The sequence below is a fragment of the Eptatretus burgeri genome, chromosome 13, assembly GCF_056783735.1.
Source record: "Eptatretus burgeri isolate ZD-2024b chromosome 13, Ebu_testis_v1, whole genome shotgun sequence".
In the NCBI taxonomy this organism is placed as follows: Eukaryota; Metazoa; Chordata; class Myxini; order Myxiniformes; family Myxinidae; genus Eptatretus; species Eptatretus burgeri.
Window position 1 is genome coordinate 1,604,616 of NC_140973.1, and position 22,432 is coordinate 1,627,047.

Below are 22,432 nucleotides of genomic sequence, written 5' to 3' on the forward strand. Positions count from 1 at the left end.
CCTCGGTTGAGTGACGAGTTAGCTCCACTCCGAGAGCTGCTGAAATCAGACGTTGAATATCAATGGCAACCGGCTCAAGCCAGAGCATTTGAGAGACTGAAGGAACTTTGTTGTTATCTGCCTGTTCTTGCGTACTTTGATGTTAACAAACCAGTCGAGGTTCACTGTGATGCTGGCCGAAGTGGATTTGGTGCAGTTCTCTGATAACAGGACAACAGACCCATCACATACAGTTCCAGGACTCTTACAGAGACACAGTACGCACAAATAGAGAAGGAGATGCTATCCGTAGTTCATGCCTACAAGAAGTTTCATTGTTAATGTATTTGGGAAAGCAGTCACCGTCTACAATGACCATAATCCTCTCTGGAAATTCTCCAACAAGCCGTTGCTGTCCTCTCCGATGAGACTACAGAGCATGCTACTATGATTACAATGATGTGACCTCAACATTCAGTGCAGAAGAGGGGAGGAGATGCAGCTTCCAGACACCCTTTCTAGAGCCTGCCTGCCAGATACTCATTCGGAACTGGACAACTTAGAGCATATTTCAATGCTGGACTTTCTATCTGTCTCTAACGAGAGGTATGCGGATATTCAAAAAGCTATGATCTCTGCTTTGTTTTCTCTTACTGCATTGGTTTGCGTCCCATACTATTTGCTCATGTAACAATAACTTGTTCGCTGCTCTTTTCCATCTTGAAGGGGAACAAGTGATGTATGTTTGAAGTGCCTTCAATTCAGAAACAACTTCAGTGTTGTTGTTTTGTTGTTGGTTATCTAAACGGAACTATAAAAATAAAAAGGAGCTTCCAGCACAATCCAGATTAATGGCCTACAAGCTGGAGTCCTGCTTATATTACATAAGCAGGTACAGGCGAGGCTCCTCAAGGCTGGCACATCATGAGTAACACTCTTCCCATTCCTTTAGAAAGTGTCAAATCAGATTTATATGTTGTACAGTCGTTTATTCCCAATCTGACAAGTCCAATGTTTTTAGCTCAAACAAATACTAGCATGTAGGACAGCTGGCTTAAAATATGGCAGCAGAACAGTTATTGCACATAGAGAAATAATAATCATATGAAGTTTGTAAAAGCAGTGAAAGACTCCCTCCCTTACCTTGAAAATGGATGAGACGTTGTCCATTATCTGTGCAGACTTGTTCTGGGTTGACCATTTGTACGGAGACACCACCTGTGTGGTTATGAGAGTCTTTATGTGCGGTGTGCAGGTGAGGCTGTTGTCGCTGAAGTTTGCTTGAAGCCTTCTCCACCAGCTGTAGTTCTTTGTCAATTTCCCGAAGGAGATGTTCTCTCTCCATGGCCAGACTCTGCCCAACACCCGAGCAACATATAAACTCAAGTCAGACAAAAGGTTTTAGCTTCATAAGCCACGTGATGCAGGCCGAGGTGTGCATGTGTTCCCTCCCTGCACATTAAGCTGCACACTGCGAGGGTGGCTCAAAGGCACTGCACTCACTTTTGAACTATCTCGCCTGGCTTTGACTCCTGACCCGACCACAAACTGCCATCCTGGTGCTTCACACGTAAGCGCCGTTCCATCGACGATTTCGCCGTCCTTCGGATGGACGTTAAGCCGGCTGTCCCGTGTTCCAGCAGTCATGCTTAGATATTGTACATCAGGGACATAATTATCTCCTCATGTTAGGTTACTGCTGCATCTACAGAGTGCACATTATACATTCATGACACAACAACCAGAAGAGGTGACAAAAGTTATATGAAGGAGAAACGACATTTCATGTGAAACATTATCTCAACGAGGACGAGGACAGCAAATTAAATAGAAAGAAAGGGAAATGTAAGGTGAAGAGCTGTATGTGATACAGGTATTATATCGTTAACATGTAACAAATAATAATTTAATTAATAAAAGTGAGCAGGAACCCGTGAAATGGTTGAGGGAAGGAAATGGTAGTGTGCTTATCTGTATGTCTGATAGATGTATGTATGTATGATCTGTATGACTGATAGATAGACAGACAGACAGATATGCATGCCTGGTGTGTACTTAATGGTTCGGGTGGTGGGCTTTGGATCCTAGGGTCCTGAGTTCAAATCCCGCTCAGCTCTTGAATTAATACCAGCTGGGGTTAACTTGGCCTGTCATCCTTCCGAGTCAAAATGAGTGCCAGCTTGCTGGTATCCTGTGTCGGAGTGGCGACCCGTCCAGGATTGTGCCCAATAGCCAAGGAGACTGCTTAAGCAGCACCAACGCTCTGCACAGAGAATGGTCTCAATTTGTTGTCTGATCAATTGGACAGGTGCGTGATTTTTGATTTAAGTGGTACTTCTTGGAAATTTACATCCCCATTTCCCATTTCAAAATTTGCAATGAAGTAAGCGGGGTATTTTTAACACTGACTTGGCCTTTCCGACCATCTTTCCCCAGGACGGAAGTGCGAAGTTAGCTGGAAAAATAAATAAATAAATAAAAATGACAGCTACTTTGGAACTGCTTGCGAATGGAACTGTGGATAGCTTTGCAGATATGAATGTTAAAATTATTGCAAATGCAAATGATAACTGTGCAAAATCGAATTGCTTTGGATTTAGCACTTGTTCCAAAGGGGGGAGTCTGTCCTCTTTTTGGGGTTTGAATGTCGTACTTGTATCTCAGACAAATCAGAACACATTGCAAGTTTGAGAAGAAAAAAGGGAAAAATTAACGAAGATGAAAAAAACTAACTTTCATAATTATTATAGATGATGGAATTTTTTTTTTTTTTGAATAAAAGGGATCTTTGGAGGTTGGTGGACAAAATTGTGGATTTTGTTGGAAATGTTATTTGTTATCATAGTACTCTTCAATTGTGCTACTACAACATTGCCCTCACGAAAGGCACCTTCACTGATTGTCTCATGCTTTAAGAGGAAAATCACCCCCTCTTTAATGGTACGAACTGAAGAGGCCTTTCTGGAATTGTGCAAATTGGAACCCTAATAAATACTGCTGCCCTTTCCACATACAAATAGCAAATGAGATTTTTGTTTGTGAGTATACATACAAGTCAGATTTCTTTAGATTTTAGCATGTCATTTAGGTGTGAAAAAGGAAGGGTAAAATTTTGATACAACATGTAATGTACATGAGATGCTTCGATAACAACCTTTGTCAGTCATTGAAATACATGGGCACACTACATTAAACTGATTAATTGAATTATAATCAGTGTTCAACCTTGATTTTGTTTGTTTCGGAGTGTTGACAGCGGTTGAACTATGCGGTATACGATTTCGACGAATGAAGCTTTGGAAGAACTTCCACCAAAAGATTGGATGATGGAGAGAATACACATTTGGGTGATTGGGCAATCAACACATGATCATGACACGACCCCATTCCTGAGGAGATAAGATGAGCATGTTAAAGGAAAAAAAAAAAGAGAAAAAAAAAACCCACTGAAGATAAGGTTTGACAAGTCAAACCCCGGAAAGGCAAAGACTTAACGTCGCCGTTGCATGATGCCTGCCTGGGAGAACGACCAAGACCACACTTGCGAATTGCTGCTCTGCGGATACATCGTGAACTTGCCGTGCTCGCACAATGCACAATGAAGGCCCTGAAGGTCCATATGGCGAGGCATCTGCACCGTGTGCCCAATGGTGCGGGGTGGGGAGGGGGTCTCATGGGGCCATTGTGGCTGATTGCACGAACTGCTGCTATGGGGCCCTGAATTCTGCTGTGGCTGGATCTCTGGGTCACATCTCGAGTCCTCTTCATCTCCTTCAACCCAGTGTCATCCGCAACCCATTGTCAGGCCTAAGCTCATACCTGCCAGTATCTACCTTCTCTGCAGCTCAAGGAGCGCCTAGACCGTGTTTCCCGTTTTGGGTGCTGCTCTATCTCCACCCTGACCCGCTTATCTTCTGGTCTCGGGTAGCACGCCTTTACAACTTGAGACAGCTGCTGACGAACAGGCTGTAAACGAGGCAGAAACACACTCATTAACCCGACTGGGGCACTAAAAAGATGGCTGTTCAGCATTCTTCTCCTCTGAGCACTCGCTGCCATTATTGTGGGTGAACTTGTGTGAGGGATATATTTTCTCCTCTCGGAATGGGGATGATAAGTTTGGGGAGGAAAAGCAGAGAGAGGGTGGAGGGATACATGAGGTCATTTCTTTGAACATGCATTCTCATAACACCCAGCCTGTTTCCATGCAGCGAGCAAAACCTATGCTCCAGTTTATATTTAATTTCTGCTCGACAATGAGGCGCCAGCAAGGCGTTCTTCTCTTCAGCAGCTGGGCATGTGCAATATAATTATTCAAATTTGTCCTGATAGGACAAAAGGGGGGAATGTGGATGAAAAAATAATTATATTCATTTATTCTCAATTATAATCACTTGTTGTTGTAGGTACTTTTTAAAAATTGAGCACAGTATAAAATAAGGTTTCACTTTTGCACTGGAGTCGAATTGATTGTCACCAAAATTTCCCCTTTGCCGACAGTTTTTTGACCTCCATAGTGATATCAATGAATACACAAGTAAAGTAGAATTGTATCTTATGAATTCTTATGTGCTTTTGTCTCACTGAAATACATACTGGAAAACTACGGCTAGTATCTCAAATGTGAAAATGGAATTGCTCAGCTGCTGAAGAGAAGAACGCCTTGCTGGCGCCTCATTGTCGAGCAGAAATTAAATATAAACTGGAGCAAAGGTCTTGCTCGCTGCATGGAAACAGGCTGGGTGTTTTGAGAATGCATGTTCAAAGAAATGACCTCATGTATCCCTCCGCCCTCTCTTTGCCTTTCCTCCCTAAACTTATCATCCTTTCTACAAGGCTGACCTGGTTGTTGACACTGCAAACTTTTGCCACGAGTGTGTTATTCTTTCCCTCCCACCCAAAGTGGTCATGTGTTGCAGTTCTAAGTTATTTTGCCTTCTGCCTATCAGCCCTTCCCCGAGTTGAATTGCCAAATGTTTCACCCTCTCATGTTTTGACCGTCAAAATAGTATACAAAGCATTGCTGTGTGCATTTTGAGGAGAAATAGGATCATGTTTGATATTGCTTGTCTTGTATTTCCTTCTTTCACATGCGCATGCTTCTTGTTGTTGTTTGGTGTTAATAAATGGTCTCAGACTCTGACAGAGAAGAACTGAATTTCTTTCACATCTACATTACACAACAGTCGGATTTACCAACACCCGATCTCCAAAATAATGGTTGTGTCTTGGTGTGGACTACATTACACTACAGTCGGGTTTACCCACAACCAACACCCAAAATAATGGCTGTGTCTTGGTGTGGTCAACCTTACACAACAGTCGGGTTTACCAGCAACCAATCCCCAAAATAATGGCTGTGTTGGTGTGGTCAACCTTAAACAAGTCGGGTTTACCCACAACCAACACCCAAAATAATGGCTGTCTTGGTGTGGTCTACATTACACAACAGTCGGGTTTACCCACAACCAACACTCAAAATAATGGCTGTCTTGGTGTGGTCTACATTACACAACAGTTGGGTTTACCCACAACCAACACCCACAATAATGGCTGTGTGTTGGTGTGGTCAACCTTCAACAACAGTCGGGTTTACCCACAACCAACACCCACAATAATGGCTGTGTGTTGGTGTGGTCAACCTTCAACAACAGTCGGGTTTACCCACAACCAACACCCACAATAATGGCTGTGTGTTGGTGTGGTCAATCTTACACAACAGTCGGGTTTACCCACAACCAATCCCCAAAATAATGACTGTGTCTTGGTGTGGTCTACGTGACACAACAGTCGGGTTTACCCACAACCAATGTGACATTTCATCTCAGCCACGACGATGATATAGTTCATTGAAATGTTTTTTGGAATACTTCAGGATACAAACAATGTTTTAAGAATAAGACGAATGAAGTTCACTACTTTAATATCACAGACCTTTGACAAGAATTGTACAAATGAAGCTACATATTTTATTGAATAACATTGTAGTAAAAAGGAAAATTACGTGTAGCATGGGGTAGTTGGGTTTGGTGAAGAGAAGAAACAAAAGCAAAAGTGACCGTGTGTTCAATGATACCTGTGATGGATCAATTTTTTTTTTTTTATCTCCGAATTGGAATGCCATTAAAAGAAAAAAAATTCGTTCTATTTTTTTTCAGGTGAATGAAACAGTAATGGCTGCATGGACTCACCATTGCAGGATGTGTTGTAGCTGTAGCTGTTGGGAGCATCGTGCTGGAAGCTCTGAGTTGATGCTGTGCCTGAGAGTTCATTCTCCCATCAAAACGAGGAAGGTAATTCACAGCATTCCCTTGCAGCGACAGGGCCAGAAAGTACTGCTCGGGTGTAATCTGGCTTTGAATACTTTGTGGACCAAAAGACAACTGTGGTTCACAAACCCTGTGGCCAGGGAAAATAAACCCTTCCACATTCTGTGGTGGTGTAGCCGTTTGCAGAATAGTATCTGTTGGAGGTCGTGGTGCGGATTTCACGGATGCAAAGTCTTTAGTTTCCCGTGTTTTTGTCTGAACAAAACAGTCTGTTACTATCTGCGTAGGTGTTCCGATGTTCGCCGCACGCACCTCATATTGAATTGGCATTTTGCTTCTCTCTAGATAACCCAGTTTTGGTTTTGTTGTTGTCCCGTCACCATACTCGTACTTGTCCTCGTTATCTTCATCATCCGTCTGCACACTGCAGTCTACTTTCCTGTGCGCCAATCTTCGTCGACTCCCATGGGACTGTGTCCTTTCCTCGTCGTCCGTTTGCACTCCACTGTTTGCTCGTTGTCGTCTCCTCGGCAAGGTCACATATTCATCGTCCTGGCTTGCCTCATCGTCCTCCTCAGTGGAGGTTCTTGCAGTTATGGCAAAGCTCTTTCTTCTCATTGCCCTTCTTCCTTTGGACTCCTTCGCACTCAACTCGACCGTCGGGCTTGCTATCGGTTGATGCGTTACCTGTTGGGTCACATCGACCGCGATTTGACTAGCAGGTTTGTGAACTGGGCAGGACGGGTGTGGATAAAGTCCTACCTTTTCGTCGGTTCGTGCATGAGTGTATCCAGTCGAAGAATGAATGTAATCACAAGATTCTCGAAGTAGAGGAATCTTTTTCATATTTTGCTCTTCGATCTGCTGCTGTAGCTGCTGCTGCAGCTGCTGCATGTTCACGAGCTGCTTACGCTGCTGAGCGACCAGCTCCAGCTGCTGGGCCAGTTCGGCCTGTCTTACCTCCTGCTGCTGCTGCCAGATTTGTTGCTTCATGCCCCAAAGATGTTGCAGCTCTGACTGCACCACTTGCTTCTCCTGTTCCAGTTGCCGTTGCATTTCTCTACGTTCACGGTCAAGCTCCTCCTGAACACGTCTGTATTCCAAAACGATCTGCTGCTGATGCTGCTTGTACACATCGTTTTGTGTCCCAAATGAATTACTACTGGCTCTTGCTTTCGCCATTTCTTCACTCTCTTTTGTCAAATCCTTTGGAGCGTTAGAGTCCGCCTCTTTTTTCACATCACTCAGTTTATCCTGTTTTGATCCGTTATTCTCATAGGCATTACTCTGTACCAATTCATTCCTCACATGTAAATTCCCATAGCTTGCAACATCGACTCTGTTTAGAGCATTTGCTGCATTACTCGGTGGCAAAGAAGATGACAATGCAGTGAGGGGATGAATCGGTACATTTATAGTCTTATCTCTTCCTGAAACATCAGGCCTCTGATTCTGCGACATCAATGGCCAAGGAGAGAAAGAGGCATTCCTCTGAAGCATGGAATTGATAATATTGAGTTGTTGCTGCAAAAGCTGTGTTTTAGTGGGAATACCCAGACCAGTCTCCCCATTAATGCTTGTAATACCTGAAAAAGCATGCTGCATCGGAATAGCACAAGGCAGGTTTTCAGGTTTTGTGCTTTGAATGCAACGAGTCAATGCAGGTTTTCCATACACAAACGGACCGCCTTGGTATTGCTGAAGAGGGGATATAAAACCTTGCACGGCGCCTTCTCTGCCAAACTGCAAAGGTGCGGCGCCTCTCGAAAAAGGGACGGCACCGAGAGAAGAGCTGAAAATGCTCTGTGGTCCAATGGATCTCACGAGACCCAGCGAAGGTTGATGGGGAAGGTTCTGGGACCTCGGATATGATGACATGGTGAAAGTATTAGCAGAAGTGTTTGGAATAGAAAATCGGATGCAATCCTGATTCGGCGACTGTCTAAATCCAGGCACGAGTAGAGAAATGGGTTGCGTTGTAATGGGAATGCTCGACAGCACACAAGTTGTGGTGGTACAGATGATAGTTGCACTGGTTGAAATTCTTGACTCTGGGAATGGGCATGGTTGATTCAGCGCGCTTTTGTCTTTCAATAAGCAAGTATCGATTTCAGAGAAAGAAGAAGAAGGTAGTTGTTGGACATTCCCTTTGAAAGATTTGCTGCTGCCTTGCTGAGCTACATTTGGAGGTAACAAAGTGGTTACCCGTGTCTGCAGTTGACTTGCTTGTTCATGCTCGCGTTGATGGTTGTAGGCCACCCACTGTTGCTGCAATTCTTTGAGTTCGGCACACAGTTTGTTAATCTCTTGGATTGTATCCGCCGTTGAATGCCAGTACTTATCGTCATTGACAGGACTGTGAAAGCACTGACACTCACGATCTGTTTTTGCTATGGAAAGGTCAGAATTATATCGCCTGATTGGTTTTTGGCACAACGCTGCACGTTTTTCAATCATGTAATCGCACGTGTATCTTGCTTTGTTCCTCCTATTGCCATGTTGACACTCTTGCCTATGGTAACTATCTACAAGATTAGTATCAGAATACGAGGGCCTCAAAGAAGAAAAACCTACCACATCCATGTCAACCTGAACTTCTTTATTTTCTTTATTCAATGGTTGTTCTGACATCTGGGTTGTAGGAAAAGCCTGCTCAGTAACCTTTGGTCTCATGAAAGGGAGTTTATATACCACATCACAGCAGACCACTGTCCTTTCATCTTCCAATTTCAATCCACAGTTTGGATCATAAGTTCGAAGTTGGTCATTGTTGCTCGAGGTAACGGTCTCATCATTGGGAACAATTGGTGTTTTAGTTAACCTGCTTGAACCTTGCGTATACTTTCCGTTTGATTGAACGTCGGTTTGACATCCAAAGTGTTGAAGTGACCTTGACACGGTCTCTGCCACATGGGAATGCTTTTCAGAAGTAGTTTGTGCTTCCTTCACCGCACTAGCAGATCGAGGTTGAGGTGACATCCGTTGAGAAAATTCCTGGGTTTGTGAAGTCCTACCTTTGCCTGACGTGACGACGGCCTGAGCATCCGAAGAAATGCATTGTTCTTTTGAATCGAAACTATTTGTACTTGTGCCTTCGCCGAGTCTTTTAGTTTGGCACGTTTGAAATTTTGGTTCGACAGATGCAGGACGATGAGAACTTGTTCCGAAAGAAGATAAACCAGTCTGTTCCTCAGTCCGCACATTCGGCATCGCAAAGCTCTCTTCAGAGCTATTTGATAACCAATGACGAGGCGAATGATTCTCTTGAGATGCTTGAAATTCTTGTTCAGGTCCTTTTACTGCATTTCTGTTGGTGAATGATGCGTCGTCATTTTTGTTTTGGAGAACAGTAAACTGTTCATTAGCTTGAGAATACCCATTATACTTTTGTGAATTTTTGGAAGCACTTTGTCTATCATGATCCGTGTCTTCTTTTACATTTTTCAGTGGCGGAGCGTCATTTATTCCATCGACAGCAGAATAAGATAGTTCTTTTGAGGAGGAACTCTGCGAAAGCTGTGCTTTTTGCATCATTTCTTCGTACACCTCTTCAGCACTCTTCAGTTTTTTCCCTGAGGACTTTCGTGATTGTCTTTGGGAATATTCACCATTCTTTTTAACAGGCTTTCCACCACTCGGGTGTGTTGTCAGAAGATGGAACTCCTGTTGCAGTTTGAGGAGTTTTTCAGCGTACGACTCAAATACTTCTGGCTCAGACTCTGCGCTTGGTGAATATTCAGAGCAGGAAGAACGTTGCAGTTCTTCCATCTCAGCTGCTTGTCGGAGTTCTTCTGTGGGAGAAGCATCTTCAATTGGAGATAAGTTGCTTGGTGATGCCCGGGATCGCTGCCTCCTTCGCTGTCCTCTCATCTCCTCCTTCTCTCGCCTGGATTTTCTACCCAGTGCTTTCCTGAGTTGTTGTTCCTGCTCGAGAAGCCTTTCCTGTTCCTTTAACAATTCCTCCTCCCGCAGCTCTTCGTCTTCCGAGGAATCCTCAATCGTTGGCAACTGTGACCCATGGGCATGATATTTGGGCTTTTTTTGCTTTTTACCATCTTCTGTTTCCAGGCTGCTTGGGCTTCCGTCACTGTCCTCATCCACCGATGATAATGATGCAGAGCTACAACCTTCTGGTGTGGCATATGGATCTGCAGAAAGACCAAATAAGTCTTTACCTTGAGGTCTCTCTTTGGCCGAGTTTGTTAAGCTCTCCATCTCTAATTCGGGTTCTTTATCAAAGGTCCCATGTTTGTTTCTTGTAGTTGAGCACACGAACACATCAAGTTGCTCCAAAGGGTGTACCTGCTCCAAATAATGCTGCAACTCATCATGGTTCATATTCATCTCACATTTACTATTATTTCCCTCATCAAATAAGTACTCTTTTTTCTTGCTTTCAGGAACGATTATCGATGACACTTTGGTACTGTCCTCGTTTAAATTGTTTGCCCGGATACAAATGAAGTCGTTTTTCTCTGAAAGGGAGCAATCCTCATCAACAGTCCTTTTTTTCATGTGTTCATGCATGTGATCATCTTCACATGTGTTGCCTCCACTTTCTTGCCCTTCAGGTTTTGGTGGCAGTGGAGAAGGAGTGCTTTCGCTGCTGTCTTCCACCATGTCATGCCTCTCAATGCGTGCAAGCTCCTCGTCCAGCGAATCAAGGCTTTCTGGCCAAGAAACTTCAACCTCCTTATCATCTATGCTGTTGTCCTCATGCAGGTGGACTGTATCAGAGGAGATCGACAGAGAAACGGGACGTGACTGCTCCATGTTGTCAAAAATCACTGCAAAATCATTATAATAATTTTGTGTCATCTTCATTTCAGTACCTGAATGTGTAGTGATCTTCTTACGTGTCTGTGAGTGGTGCTTTCTTTCCGGTGTTTGAAGAAACGCTTTGCTTGTCTTTTCCAAAGGAGTGTTGTCCGCAGTGTAGGATGACTGAATCTGAGTTAACCTGCTGTTGTATTGATTCTTTTGGAGAGATTCTTTTTGATGTATGGCATTGTTGATTCCCTGTGAAAAAAATAAACAATTACAACATAATATTTTTCATTATTTCCAACAGAAAATACAAAGGATGGAACATTGTTTTTTGTACCCAGAGTCGAGGTTCGTGGAGGAGCTAGAACACAGAATGAACCATGACATAACAGAACAAAAGGAACAGTTGAAAGAGGGTGCAGGAGGGGAGGGGGCATGGACTATGGGGTAGAGGGACAAAATAAAAGGAGATGTGGAGGAATAATTGAAGAATGAGATGGCAAGAGGAGACGGACATAGGGGTGAACAAGTAGGATAGGCATAAATTCTCAATTCAATCATATTAGTGGAAGGGAAAACTGGGGAAGAGGCAGAAATGGAACAAAAAAATTGAAGGAGAAGGGGAGGGTGAGGGGGAAGGGAAAACCAGGAAAGAGGTGGGTGGTGGGGGGTTCATGAGGGTAGAAAAGATCAAGGGTATGGACAGGTGATGACCTGAGATGGTGGTGAACAGCAGTCTTGAAGTCCTAGAGCGAAGGATGAGATTGAATCGACTGAGGAAGTTGGTTCCACAGGCACGAAAACAAGGAAAGAAATCACGGAAGTGAGCAGTTTTCCATGGCGTCAAGCTGAGCAAGGTATGAGGCAGGGGTGCCAGCACAGAGGGGAGAGCAATACTCCATCAAGATGCAGATGAAGGCCTTGAGTTCAGGTTTGCCAAGGAAGTACTTTGCACGACAGAGGATGCCCAGTGAGTGGCTAGCTTTGGAGGCCAATTTAGAGAAGTGGTTTTCCCCAAGAAAGATTTGAGAGGCCGAAACGTTTGAGTGACTGGAATTTCTTCAAGAGGTTTGTTAATGAACTGAATGAGAGTGTTTGCCTTAGATGGTCCTTTTGGAGAGACATAGTGAGAGTGTGAGATTTGTCAGCATTGAAAGACATGTTCCAAGTGTTTGACAATCTTGTGATTTATTTTCAAGGTCTGAAGAGAGGGAAGAGAATGCAACCTGCCTGTCTAAAGGATGAGGGATGTCATGGCAAAGGGTGGAATCATCAGCAAATGGACAAAGAGGATTTTCCAGAGAGCTAAAAATGCTTTTTGACAAGAATGTCTCGTAGAGATTACAATGAAAATAGAGATTACAGGATGTAAGGGGTAATTTTGGAGCGTGTCACACAGGAGAAGGATCTGGGGGTGGTAATAGATACGGGAGGTAAGGAGGCAGCACAGTGCCAGGTAGCTATAGGTAAAGCTAATAGGGTTTTAGGTTGTATTCGGAGGGGGATCAATTATAAATCAAAAGAGGGGGTGTTAACATTGTACAGGAATTTCATGAGGGCCACATCTAGAATATTGCATACAGTTTTGGTCACTACAACTCAGGAAGGACTTTACTTAGAGGTCATAGAGAGGGTTCAATGCAGGACTACGAGATCGACTCTGGGCTTAGCTAGACTCGGCTATGAGGAGCTGTTGAAGGAGACAGGGCTTTATACACCAGAAAGGAGGTGATTCCGAGGAGGTATGATAGAGATGTTTAAGATAATGAAAGGTATTGATAAAATAAGTGAAGGTGAATTATTCAACAGAGGAGACAGTGATGGGACCAGGGGCCATAGCCTGAGAGTAAATCTGGTAGTGAGGCAGGGGTCTTTTAATCAGAGAGTAGTTAATGCATGGAAGTCTCTCCCTGGAAAGTTAGAGGCAGCAGAAACAGTAGATAAGTTTAAATTGGAATTAAATAGGTACCTGGAAGTTTTGGAGATGCATGGGTATGGGGATGTTGGCAAGAGCTTTAAGTAGCTTGAGCATTGATGGGTGATTGTGTACATGTGTACGGAGTGCTGTTGGTGGGGGTCTCGTCAAGGGGTGTTGTGTGGTTGATGCTGGGTGTTTTTTTAACCAAGCCCATGCCCTCTCCCCTGGCCAAAAATAACAAAAATCATTATGAAAATTAAAAATGAAAAAACACAAAAACTACCAGATTCTTTTTTTTTTTTTTTAACACAAAAAAAACGCTTAAAAAAAAACATTTTGCATTATCTTGTTTGATCTTGTGTTGATAAATTTATGTGGTGCTGATGTGGCGCAGGCATGATGCCTGAATGGCGTCCACCTGTGTCTGATTGCCTTGTGTTTCTTTGTGACCCAAAAGACCCAGAAGACCCCAAATACCCAGAGAATCCAAAAGACCCCAAATGACCTCAAAGATCCAAAAGACCTGAAGATGCCAAAGACTCAAAATACCCCGAGGACCCAAAAGACCCAGAGGACTCAAAAGATCCAGAGGACCCCAAAAATACAAAAGACCCAGAGAACCCAAAAGACCCCAAGTACCCAAAGGAATCAGATAACCCAGAGGACCCAAAAGACCCAAAGACCCTTCAATACATATAAGACACTTTTGACACTTTAAACACCTTTAGATCCCATCAGCGTTTAAACATTTTATACCCTTCAAGTCCCTCGAGACTCCTAAGATCTTAACACCACTTGGACCCCTTATATCCTTCAGACAGATTGGACCCTTGATCATTTCGAGCTTGAGATCACTTGGACCATTTCATATTACAAATAAATATAATATCATCAATACTACAAATAAATTTGTACAAAAGAAATGTTCATATTATGATTGGTGTAAATCATGACAACACAGCAAATCTGGAACGTAAATCTCTAACGACATCTGGAGAGGCGAGCACAGCAAGCTGACCCACGCAAGTATATATATATATATATATATATATATATATATATATATATATATATATATATATATATATATATATATATATATATATATATATATATATATGTACATACACACAACAACAGCCGTTTTTACAGCCATTTTTCCCTGCTGTGCAGGGGTTAGCTTTTCTTGAGGCAATGTTTTATGGCCGGATGCCCTTCCTGACGCCAACCCTGGTCGTCTCTTACGACACACAGGGATATGGTACACCTATTCTAACCGGGGCATACACCGGGACCAGTACACTGGTACGCATTTTGCCGACCTCAGAAGGATGACAGGCTGAGTCAACCCCCCGGTGTTAATTCAGCAGCCAACGGGGCTTGAACTCAGGACCTTTGGATCCCAAGCCAGCCACCCTAACCATTGCGCCAACACCAGGCTCATATGTATATATATATATATATATATATATATATATATATATATATATATATATATATATATATATATATATATATATATATATATATATATGTACGTACTTTTTTATATATACACATACACACGCACACACACCGATTTGAAAAATCACCTTTTCTGAATCCATGTATGTAGTTGATGTACGTAAGTGGGAAGATCCATCGAGGAACCCCCCTGGAGAAGATCTGACGGAGGCAGTCTGAGGTTGCTGGCCTATCATCACATTTGGATGTGACAGTCTGCTCTGCTTTGGCTCTTCGTGCCTTGACAGATTTTCAGGCAACTGTTTAGTGGGATGAGTGGATGTCGATCGTGCATTCGAAACAGGTGCAACTTGCTTGGCCTGTCGAACAGGTGAACTTCGGGCCTGCTGAGAGGATGCAAACTTGGAATGTGAGACTGGAGGTTTCATGTCTCCAGCTTGTGGTGCTTGCACCTTCTTGGCTTGGCAAGTGAGGCACAGCCATTCCTTGTTCTGTGCAATTATACAATATAATGTTTCAAAAGAGTACTCCAATGTGGCACAGTTTATAACAAAACGTTTACCTGATGTAAATCATTCATCAAACATGTTCAACTCATTCCAAAATTCCACATTAACCAACATGAACCAACCATGAGGCCTATAATTTGTCATTTAAAACGAAAAAAAACGTATATAGTGTGCCTATAGAAAGTCTACACCCCTTTCAAATTTTTCACCATATCACCTGGAATAAAATTTCATTAAACCAGACTTTTTCCACCTTTATTTACACGTCACAACCCAAACTTACAAGTGAAAAAGAAATTCTCCAAATTTCAGAAAATTAATTAAAAATACAAAACTGGAATATCTTGGTTAGATAAGTGTCTGCCCCCCTTATAATAGCAATTGTAAATTAGCTCGTGTTACCAATCACCTTCAAAATCACACACCAAGTTAATTGGTCTCCACCTGTGTTAAATTGAAGTGATTTTGATTGTTAACTGCGCCACCGAAGGTGAAGGAGGTTGTTTTCACCCTTCTTTCTGTTTGTTTGTTACTTACAAAATCGAGGATTTTTCAAGTATATTGGTCAGTCAATTTTGTTATTCTGTCTGTCTGTTTGTCTGTTTGTCGCCTACAGGTCACAATTTTAAACTGATCGTCATGAAACTTTACTAAGTTGTAGAGGAAGTCTCAAATGAGAAGCCGATTGATTTTGAGGTCAAAGGTCATCTTGAGGTCAAATTGCTAAAATCATCAATTTACATCCTATTAACTTGAAAATTAAACAGCAATTGCATAGTCCATCACTGAATTGGGAAAACATCTATTTTTGAGGTCAAAAGGTCAAAGGTCAACTCAAGGTCAAACTTCTAAAATCAATTTCAATCTGAAAAAATAATCAATTTTCATCCGATTGACCTGAGCTTTGATTGAAGGCCCGGTCACACCTTGACGTTTTAGCCAGCGATGGCAACGTATTAAAATGTATGTAAAACGCTGGCTGACGTTGAACTTTTGATGTTTTTTTTTAAGATTCGGACGTATTCATAACGAGTTGGTCGTATGCATAACATATTAGTAATGGACACAGAACGTTTCGTTGTGTTATAGATAACTTATACCAACGAATGCTGAACCTGTTGTTGGCCTACACAATCGATGCCCAACGACAGTCTAACTTAGGCATAGCGCATTGCACGCATCGCCGACGATGTCGTGACGTAGCCTATTAAAAGGCTGCCGCACAACGATTCGAATCATAACTGCCGTAGAAATGGAAGTGTCAACATCGCGGTCACACCTTGGCGATCTTGCAAGTGTATGCCGACCAAAGAAAAATGTGTCTAAAACGTTGGGCGCACGTCAAATACGGTATGAGTAAGTTTGGTATACGTGAGTAGAACGCTAAAGTACGCTATCATACGTCGTAGTAAGTAGAGTACGTCAAGAAATTTTAAACATGTTCAAAATTTTACGACGTACTCGGCGTATGACACACGTTCCGCATGCGATGGGGATAAGTTTTACACACGATATGCGGACGCTTACACACGTCCACAAAGGCTACTCATAAGCTACTCATAAGTCGAAACACGTCGTGGTAATGTCTTTTTTACGCGAAACTTATTTCTAACTTATGTTTGACGTGCTTAGAACCAATTCTTTACGTAGTCCCAACACACATCGACGTATGTAGACGTATTCCAATGACGTCTTCCGGTCGACAAAAAAAAAAAATGAATGTGTTTCTAGCTTACAACTGCCATATAAAGACGTGTTCCCAGCAGTTTTGGGAATTGGTATATAAAAATGGTGTTCATAAAAGGGGAACCCAACAGTGTTTGAGTTCCTTTTTGAGTCGATGTCCATGTCAGCAGTATCAGTATCAGTATCAGTATTAGTATTAGCATTAGTATTAGTAGTAGTTTGTTCATGTTGGCAGTAGTAGGTGAGTGTGAGGGGGAGGGTGTGGGTTATGATGGATCGTCCTTGCATCCGCGTGTCCACGGGTAGGTTCATCGGCTGCCACTCAACGATTTAAATGGCTGCATCTCCACGATTGAAAGTAGATGCTTGCGCTCAACAATTGGATTTTTTTTTTACACTCAACGACTTTTAAACGGTACCACTCAGCTATTTTCATTGTTTACAATGAACGATTTAAATTGCTGTCACTCGCCTTTGTTTTTTGACGCTGGGGTTTGGAAATTTGAAGCGTTTCTTCTGAACGTGTTAAAACGCTCAAACTCGACGATTTTAAATAGACGCTGCCGATGGACAATTGGAATCATAGCCAAGCTAGACATCGAAGTGTGAACATCCTCGTCATGCCGAAGAAAAGTTTGAAGAATGCTGCAAATAAGTGTCCTGGCCGTGGCCGTGGACGCTGACGCAAGGACGATCCATTATACCGACGTCTTTCAGCCTATGAGTAACTTAAAAGTAACGTCTGTCGATGTGTGGCAACGATCGTGTAACGTGCCAACAACACGTTAATCATAGGTTAGAAATAAGTTTCGGGTACGCTAAACATTACCTCGGCGTGTCTCAACTTATGATTAACTTACAAGTAGCATGTGTTGACGTCTGTCAACGATCGCAGACCGTGCATACAACTTGTGGCCAGCGTAGCGGAACGTGTGAGTCATACGCCGGCATACGTCGTGAAATTTCAAGCATGAAAAAATTTGAGGACAACCGAAAAGTACAACGTTTAAAGCCAACGTACAACGACGTATGGCAGTGTTTTTCAGCGTGATCTCAATGTTATCAAAACTTACCCATAACGTATTCAACGTGTGCCAGCGTTTTAGAAAAAAAATTCAAAAATCGGCATACGTTGGCTAAAACGTCAAGGTGTGACCGGGCCTTAAGATTGTCAATTTTAATCATAATGAAATGGACAATTTGATGTATCCATGGCAACGTTTGGAGAGGGGGTGGATTTTGCAAGTATCGTGCTCTGCACGACGTCTTTTTCTTGTTTTTTTTTTTCGTCTATCTGTTTGTGTGCAGGATATCTCCAAAAGTTGCGGACGGATCCAGATGAAATCTGGTAGGCAGGTTGGGTGTGTGACAAGGCCCAACCAGTTAGATTTTGGTGAAGATCCGAATCCGGATCCGGATCCGACAATATGTTTTTTTTCAGTGATTCTTCACCAATGAGAGATGGGGGTGAACTGATTTACATCACGATATCTCAAAAAGTTGCAGACGGATCAAGATGAAATTTGGTAGGCAGGTTGGGTGTGTAACCAGGACAAATTAATTTGATTTTGGTGAAGATCTGAATCCAGATCTGGATACAAGATTTTCAATTCTTAAAGTGATTCTTCACCATTGAGAGAAGGCCAAAAATGATATATGGCATGACATTTCAAAAATATATTGGGCCCGATATGTTCTCATGGATCAGGTATTGCGGGGCAGAGATATTCACTCCACCAAGTGCCCTTCTAGTTTCAGAATAAAATCAGCTGTTCCTGTAGGTTTCCTCTGCTGGGTAGTGCATTTTACAGCAACGACTCAACCATGAGCACCAAGGAGCTTTCAAAAGACCTCTGGGATAAAGTTGTGGAAAGGCACAGATCAGAAGATGGGTATAAAAATATTTCAAAGGCCTTGAATATCCCATGGAACACAGTCAAGACAATCATTAAGAAGTGGAAAGTGTATGGTTCCACCAAGACCCTGCCTAGATCAGTCCGTCCCTCCAAACTGGATGACCAAGCAAGGAGACTGATCAGAGAGGCAACCAAGAGGCCAATGACAACTTTGAAAGAGCGACGTGCCTTTATGGTAAAGAATGGTCACTCTGTGCATGTGACAAGAATATCCCAAGCACTGCACAAGTATGGAGTGCTTGGGCTTGCACGGTAGGGTGGCAATAAGGAAGCCATTACTCAAAAAATCCCACCTTGAGCCCCGTTTTAGGTAGGCAAAAAAAAACACTCTGGAGATTCTGAAGCCATGTGGCAAAACGATTTGTGGTCAGATGAACCCAAGATGGAACTTTTTGTCCGAAATGCAAAATGCAACATTTGGCGCAAACTCAACACAGCACATCACCCAAAGAACACCATCCCTACTGTGAAGCATGGTGGTGGCAGCATCATGTTGTGGGGATGCTTCTCATCAGCAGGGCCTGGGGCACTTGTCAGGATAAAAGGGAAAATGGATGGAGAAAAATACAGAAACATCGTAGAGGAAAACCTGCTGCCCTCTGCAAGAGAGTTGAAATTGGGATGGAAGTTCACTTTTTAGCACGATAATAACCTGAAGCACAAAGCCAAAGCTACACAGGAGTGGCTAAGGAACAAAAGATAAATGTCCTTGAGTGGCCCAGTCAGAGTCCTGATCTAAAGCCAATTGAAAATCTGCAGCATGACTTGAAGATTGCTGTCCATCAACGCTACCCACACAACTCGACTCAGTTTGAACAGTTTTATGCAGAGAATGGGCAAATATTGCCCAATCAAGGTGTGCAAAGTTGCTAGAGACCTATCCCAATAGACTCACAGCCGTAATTGCTGTCCTCCTAGTATTAACTCGGGGGTGGACACCGCCAACCAAGATATTCTAGTTTTGTATTTAAAAAAAAAAAAAATCTGAAATTTGTAAAATTTGTTTTCCACTTGGAAGTTGTGGGTTACAATGTGTAAATAAAGGTGGAAGAAGTCTGATTTAATACAATTTAATTCCAGGCTATAAAGCAACAAAAGGTAAAAATTCTGAAAAGAGGTGTGGACTTTTCTATAGGCACTGTACATCACGATAGCGAAAAAAGTTTTGGACGGATTCAGATGAAACTTGGTGGACAGGTTGGTGTGGAAGTAAAATAATTAATTCCATCTTGTGAAATATGAGCATGGACATTTTGGTAATAAAAAGCTCTATGGATCACATGACGATTGCGAAACACTGGTGTTTCTGTATTAATCACACTCAAACAAATACTTTTCATATTGAGATAAGTGTCTTTTGTCCACAAATTATGTACTCATTTCTCTTGATGCCTTTAAACAATATGGAAGTATGAAGTCTGTTGTAAAGCATTGGCTCAGGTCACTTAATCACCATATAAGGAATGGTTCGCCAGGAAACATCATCTGTAAAGACACTGCGATAGACCAATTGTCTGCAGGATAATAATGCTCATCAGGTTTCTCACAATGACAAGGTCAGGGCTCATTAAGTTTGCAGAGTCAATACTGACAGGCCATGAGTAAACGGAATAGAATCTCAGTTCACTACACTGTGGTCTTGTTAATCCCCTATTAACTGTGATATATCTTTTAAAATCTTGGGATCCTTGATTAATTGCATTTCTCATTGTTGAGAAACGCACTCTCCTGAGTCCACCTGTGAAATGCTCAATACTATCACTGTACATTCAAAATGAATATTTCAAACCAGATGACTTTCAAACCATATGATTATAATAATAACCAATATAATAATAACCAATATATAATCCCCATATTGGCCCAAGTCCATTTAGGCCGGGTAAGGGATCTTGTTGTTAGTCCATGCTTAGTTAAAGGAAATATGTACCCATCTGTTTTGTTTCCGACTCCAAAAATACACTTGATCATGTATCATTGCATACTGAAGATTGTTTTTATAAATGAATAGATATATTATGTTAGTTAACTATGTAACGTAGCCTGGTGTTGGTTTGGCGGTTAGGGTGGTGGCTTGGGATCCTTGGGTCCTGAGTTCGAGCCCTGTTTCCACTGAATTGACAACAGGGGGTTGACTCAGCCTGTCATCCTTCTGAGGTCAGCGAAATGAGCACCAGTATGCTGGTAATAGGGGCACTGCATCAGCGGTATAGCTGCGTCCCAAAACAATAATGCAACCTGCAGCCAAAAAAGGCAGCACACGATGGGAACTATGTAACAATATAATCTTCTATCTTTCACTTGGTTGGCAAATTTGGGAGAACTACTTTGTATGGCGCTGGAAAGTATAGCCCCTGAAGGCATTGCAATCTCATGAACTCTGGTTTCCCATTCAATTGTAAAGTTGTACAAACACGAACTCTGCCTTCCCATTGTCCTCTGATCAAACAGGAGTCTCATCGAACTACTGAGGTCATGGACCTCTCATTATTCTGCAAAGCTGAGCAAACCAGATGCTCCATCTGTATGCTGAGATAAATGCTTATCATTGCTTAAAGTAAATGAATGCTTTCTGTGCATAAATGCCCCTAAAGAAAGACACGCATTCTTTCACAGAACTATCTGCTTTAATGATGCACATGATTGTTTCTCTCTTTGCTTAGAGGACCTCGTGTGCAAACAAAGCTTTCTTGTAGTCTTGTATCGATTAACCTGGTGTTGGCTTAATGGTTAGGGTAGTGGGCTTGAGATCCTTGGATCCTGAGTTCAAATCCCACTCCCCTGTTGAATGAATACCAGGTGGGTTTGACTCTGCCCGTCATCCTTCCGAGGTTGTCAAAATGAGTGCCAGCTTGCTAGTATCCTGTGTCGGAGTGGTCACTTGTCCAGGATTGTGCCCAATAGCCAAGGAGACTGCTTAGGCAGCACCAACGCTTTGCACAGAATATGGTCCCAATGGATGGATGGAGGGATCGTTTTACCAAGTACCCTGTGATGTTCTGACACCTCACGATTTTCCAATTGTGTAAAAGACCATGTATTCTGGCTCAGAGGCAGAGATGTGCTTGGACTCTTGAGACAAACTCTTCTTTCCACATATATGTGTTTTTGTATAATAAATGATCTGTTAAATTATAAAGAGTTTTCACTTTTCGTTGGAAAATCGATTCTTCATCATTGAGAGATGGGGCTAAAAATGATATCTCTATTATAATACCAAGCTTGCACACTAAAAACTCGGCTCGCCGTCACACCATCCCTATGAAATTGCTGCGGCACTTAGCGGACATGCCGACAATGTTTGGGAAGTCTTGGCGTTCCATAGTACCACTTGCATTTTGCACAATGCGTATTTTTGTCATTCCCCGTGTACGGTCTGTCGTCTGCTACCAGCTATGTTGTACTGCTATCCCGTGCATATGCACGGGTATCGCTAGTATAGCATGATAACTCAAAAATGCATTGGGCCTGATATGTTCTATTGCATCAGGCATTACGTTGCGGAGGTATGCACTCTACCGAGTGCCTTCTAGTTGTTTATTTCACACTTATTGTATAAAATGACTGGGAGGATTGAATTTCATGTTTTTACAAAGACATCATGGGCAACCTTAAACCACTTGTCCCAACTCTCTCTTCTTTATATGTGGCAATTTCAATTGTTACCATGCAACTTGGATGGGTGTTGGTACCTCTCTCACCAGTCATGGCACTTCAGCAAAGGACTTCTGTGACTCCATGGCACTGACTCAATTTGTGAATGTTCCAACCTGGATTTCTCTCAAAAGGAAATGCTCCCTTCTGTACTTGGTGATGACAAACATTCTCACAAATGTCTTCTGTTCCTCCTTTGCTCCAATTGATTGATTTTTCTGATAATATTCTCGTGAGAGTCCACACCTCTCTAGCTATTTTCAGAAAGCT

At 42.5% G+C, this 22,432-nt stretch overlaps 1 protein-coding gene across 2 annotated transcripts in view; it reads right to left on the minus strand.

The window, feature by feature from the left end:
- LOC147013666 (uncharacterized) overlaps positions 1-22,432 on the minus strand; it is a 100,899-nt gene that overhangs the window by 6,828 nt on the left and 71,639 nt on the right. Inside the window, exons 4-7 of one of the 2 annotated variants that reach the window (XM_085850779.1) lie at positions 14,526-14,888; positions 11,081-11,267; positions 6,171-10,975; positions 1,123-1,333 (exon numbers count right to left, since the gene is read on the minus strand). In XM_085850779.1, coding sequence (XP_085706905.1) covers positions 1,123-1,333; positions 6,171-10,975; positions 11,081-11,267; positions 14,526-14,888 — 5,566 coding nt within the window. Of the gene's footprint in view, positions 1-1,122; positions 1,334-6,170; positions 11,268-14,525; positions 14,889-22,432 lie in introns of both variants that reach the window. The other variant, XM_085850778.1, reaches the window with a different exon arrangement.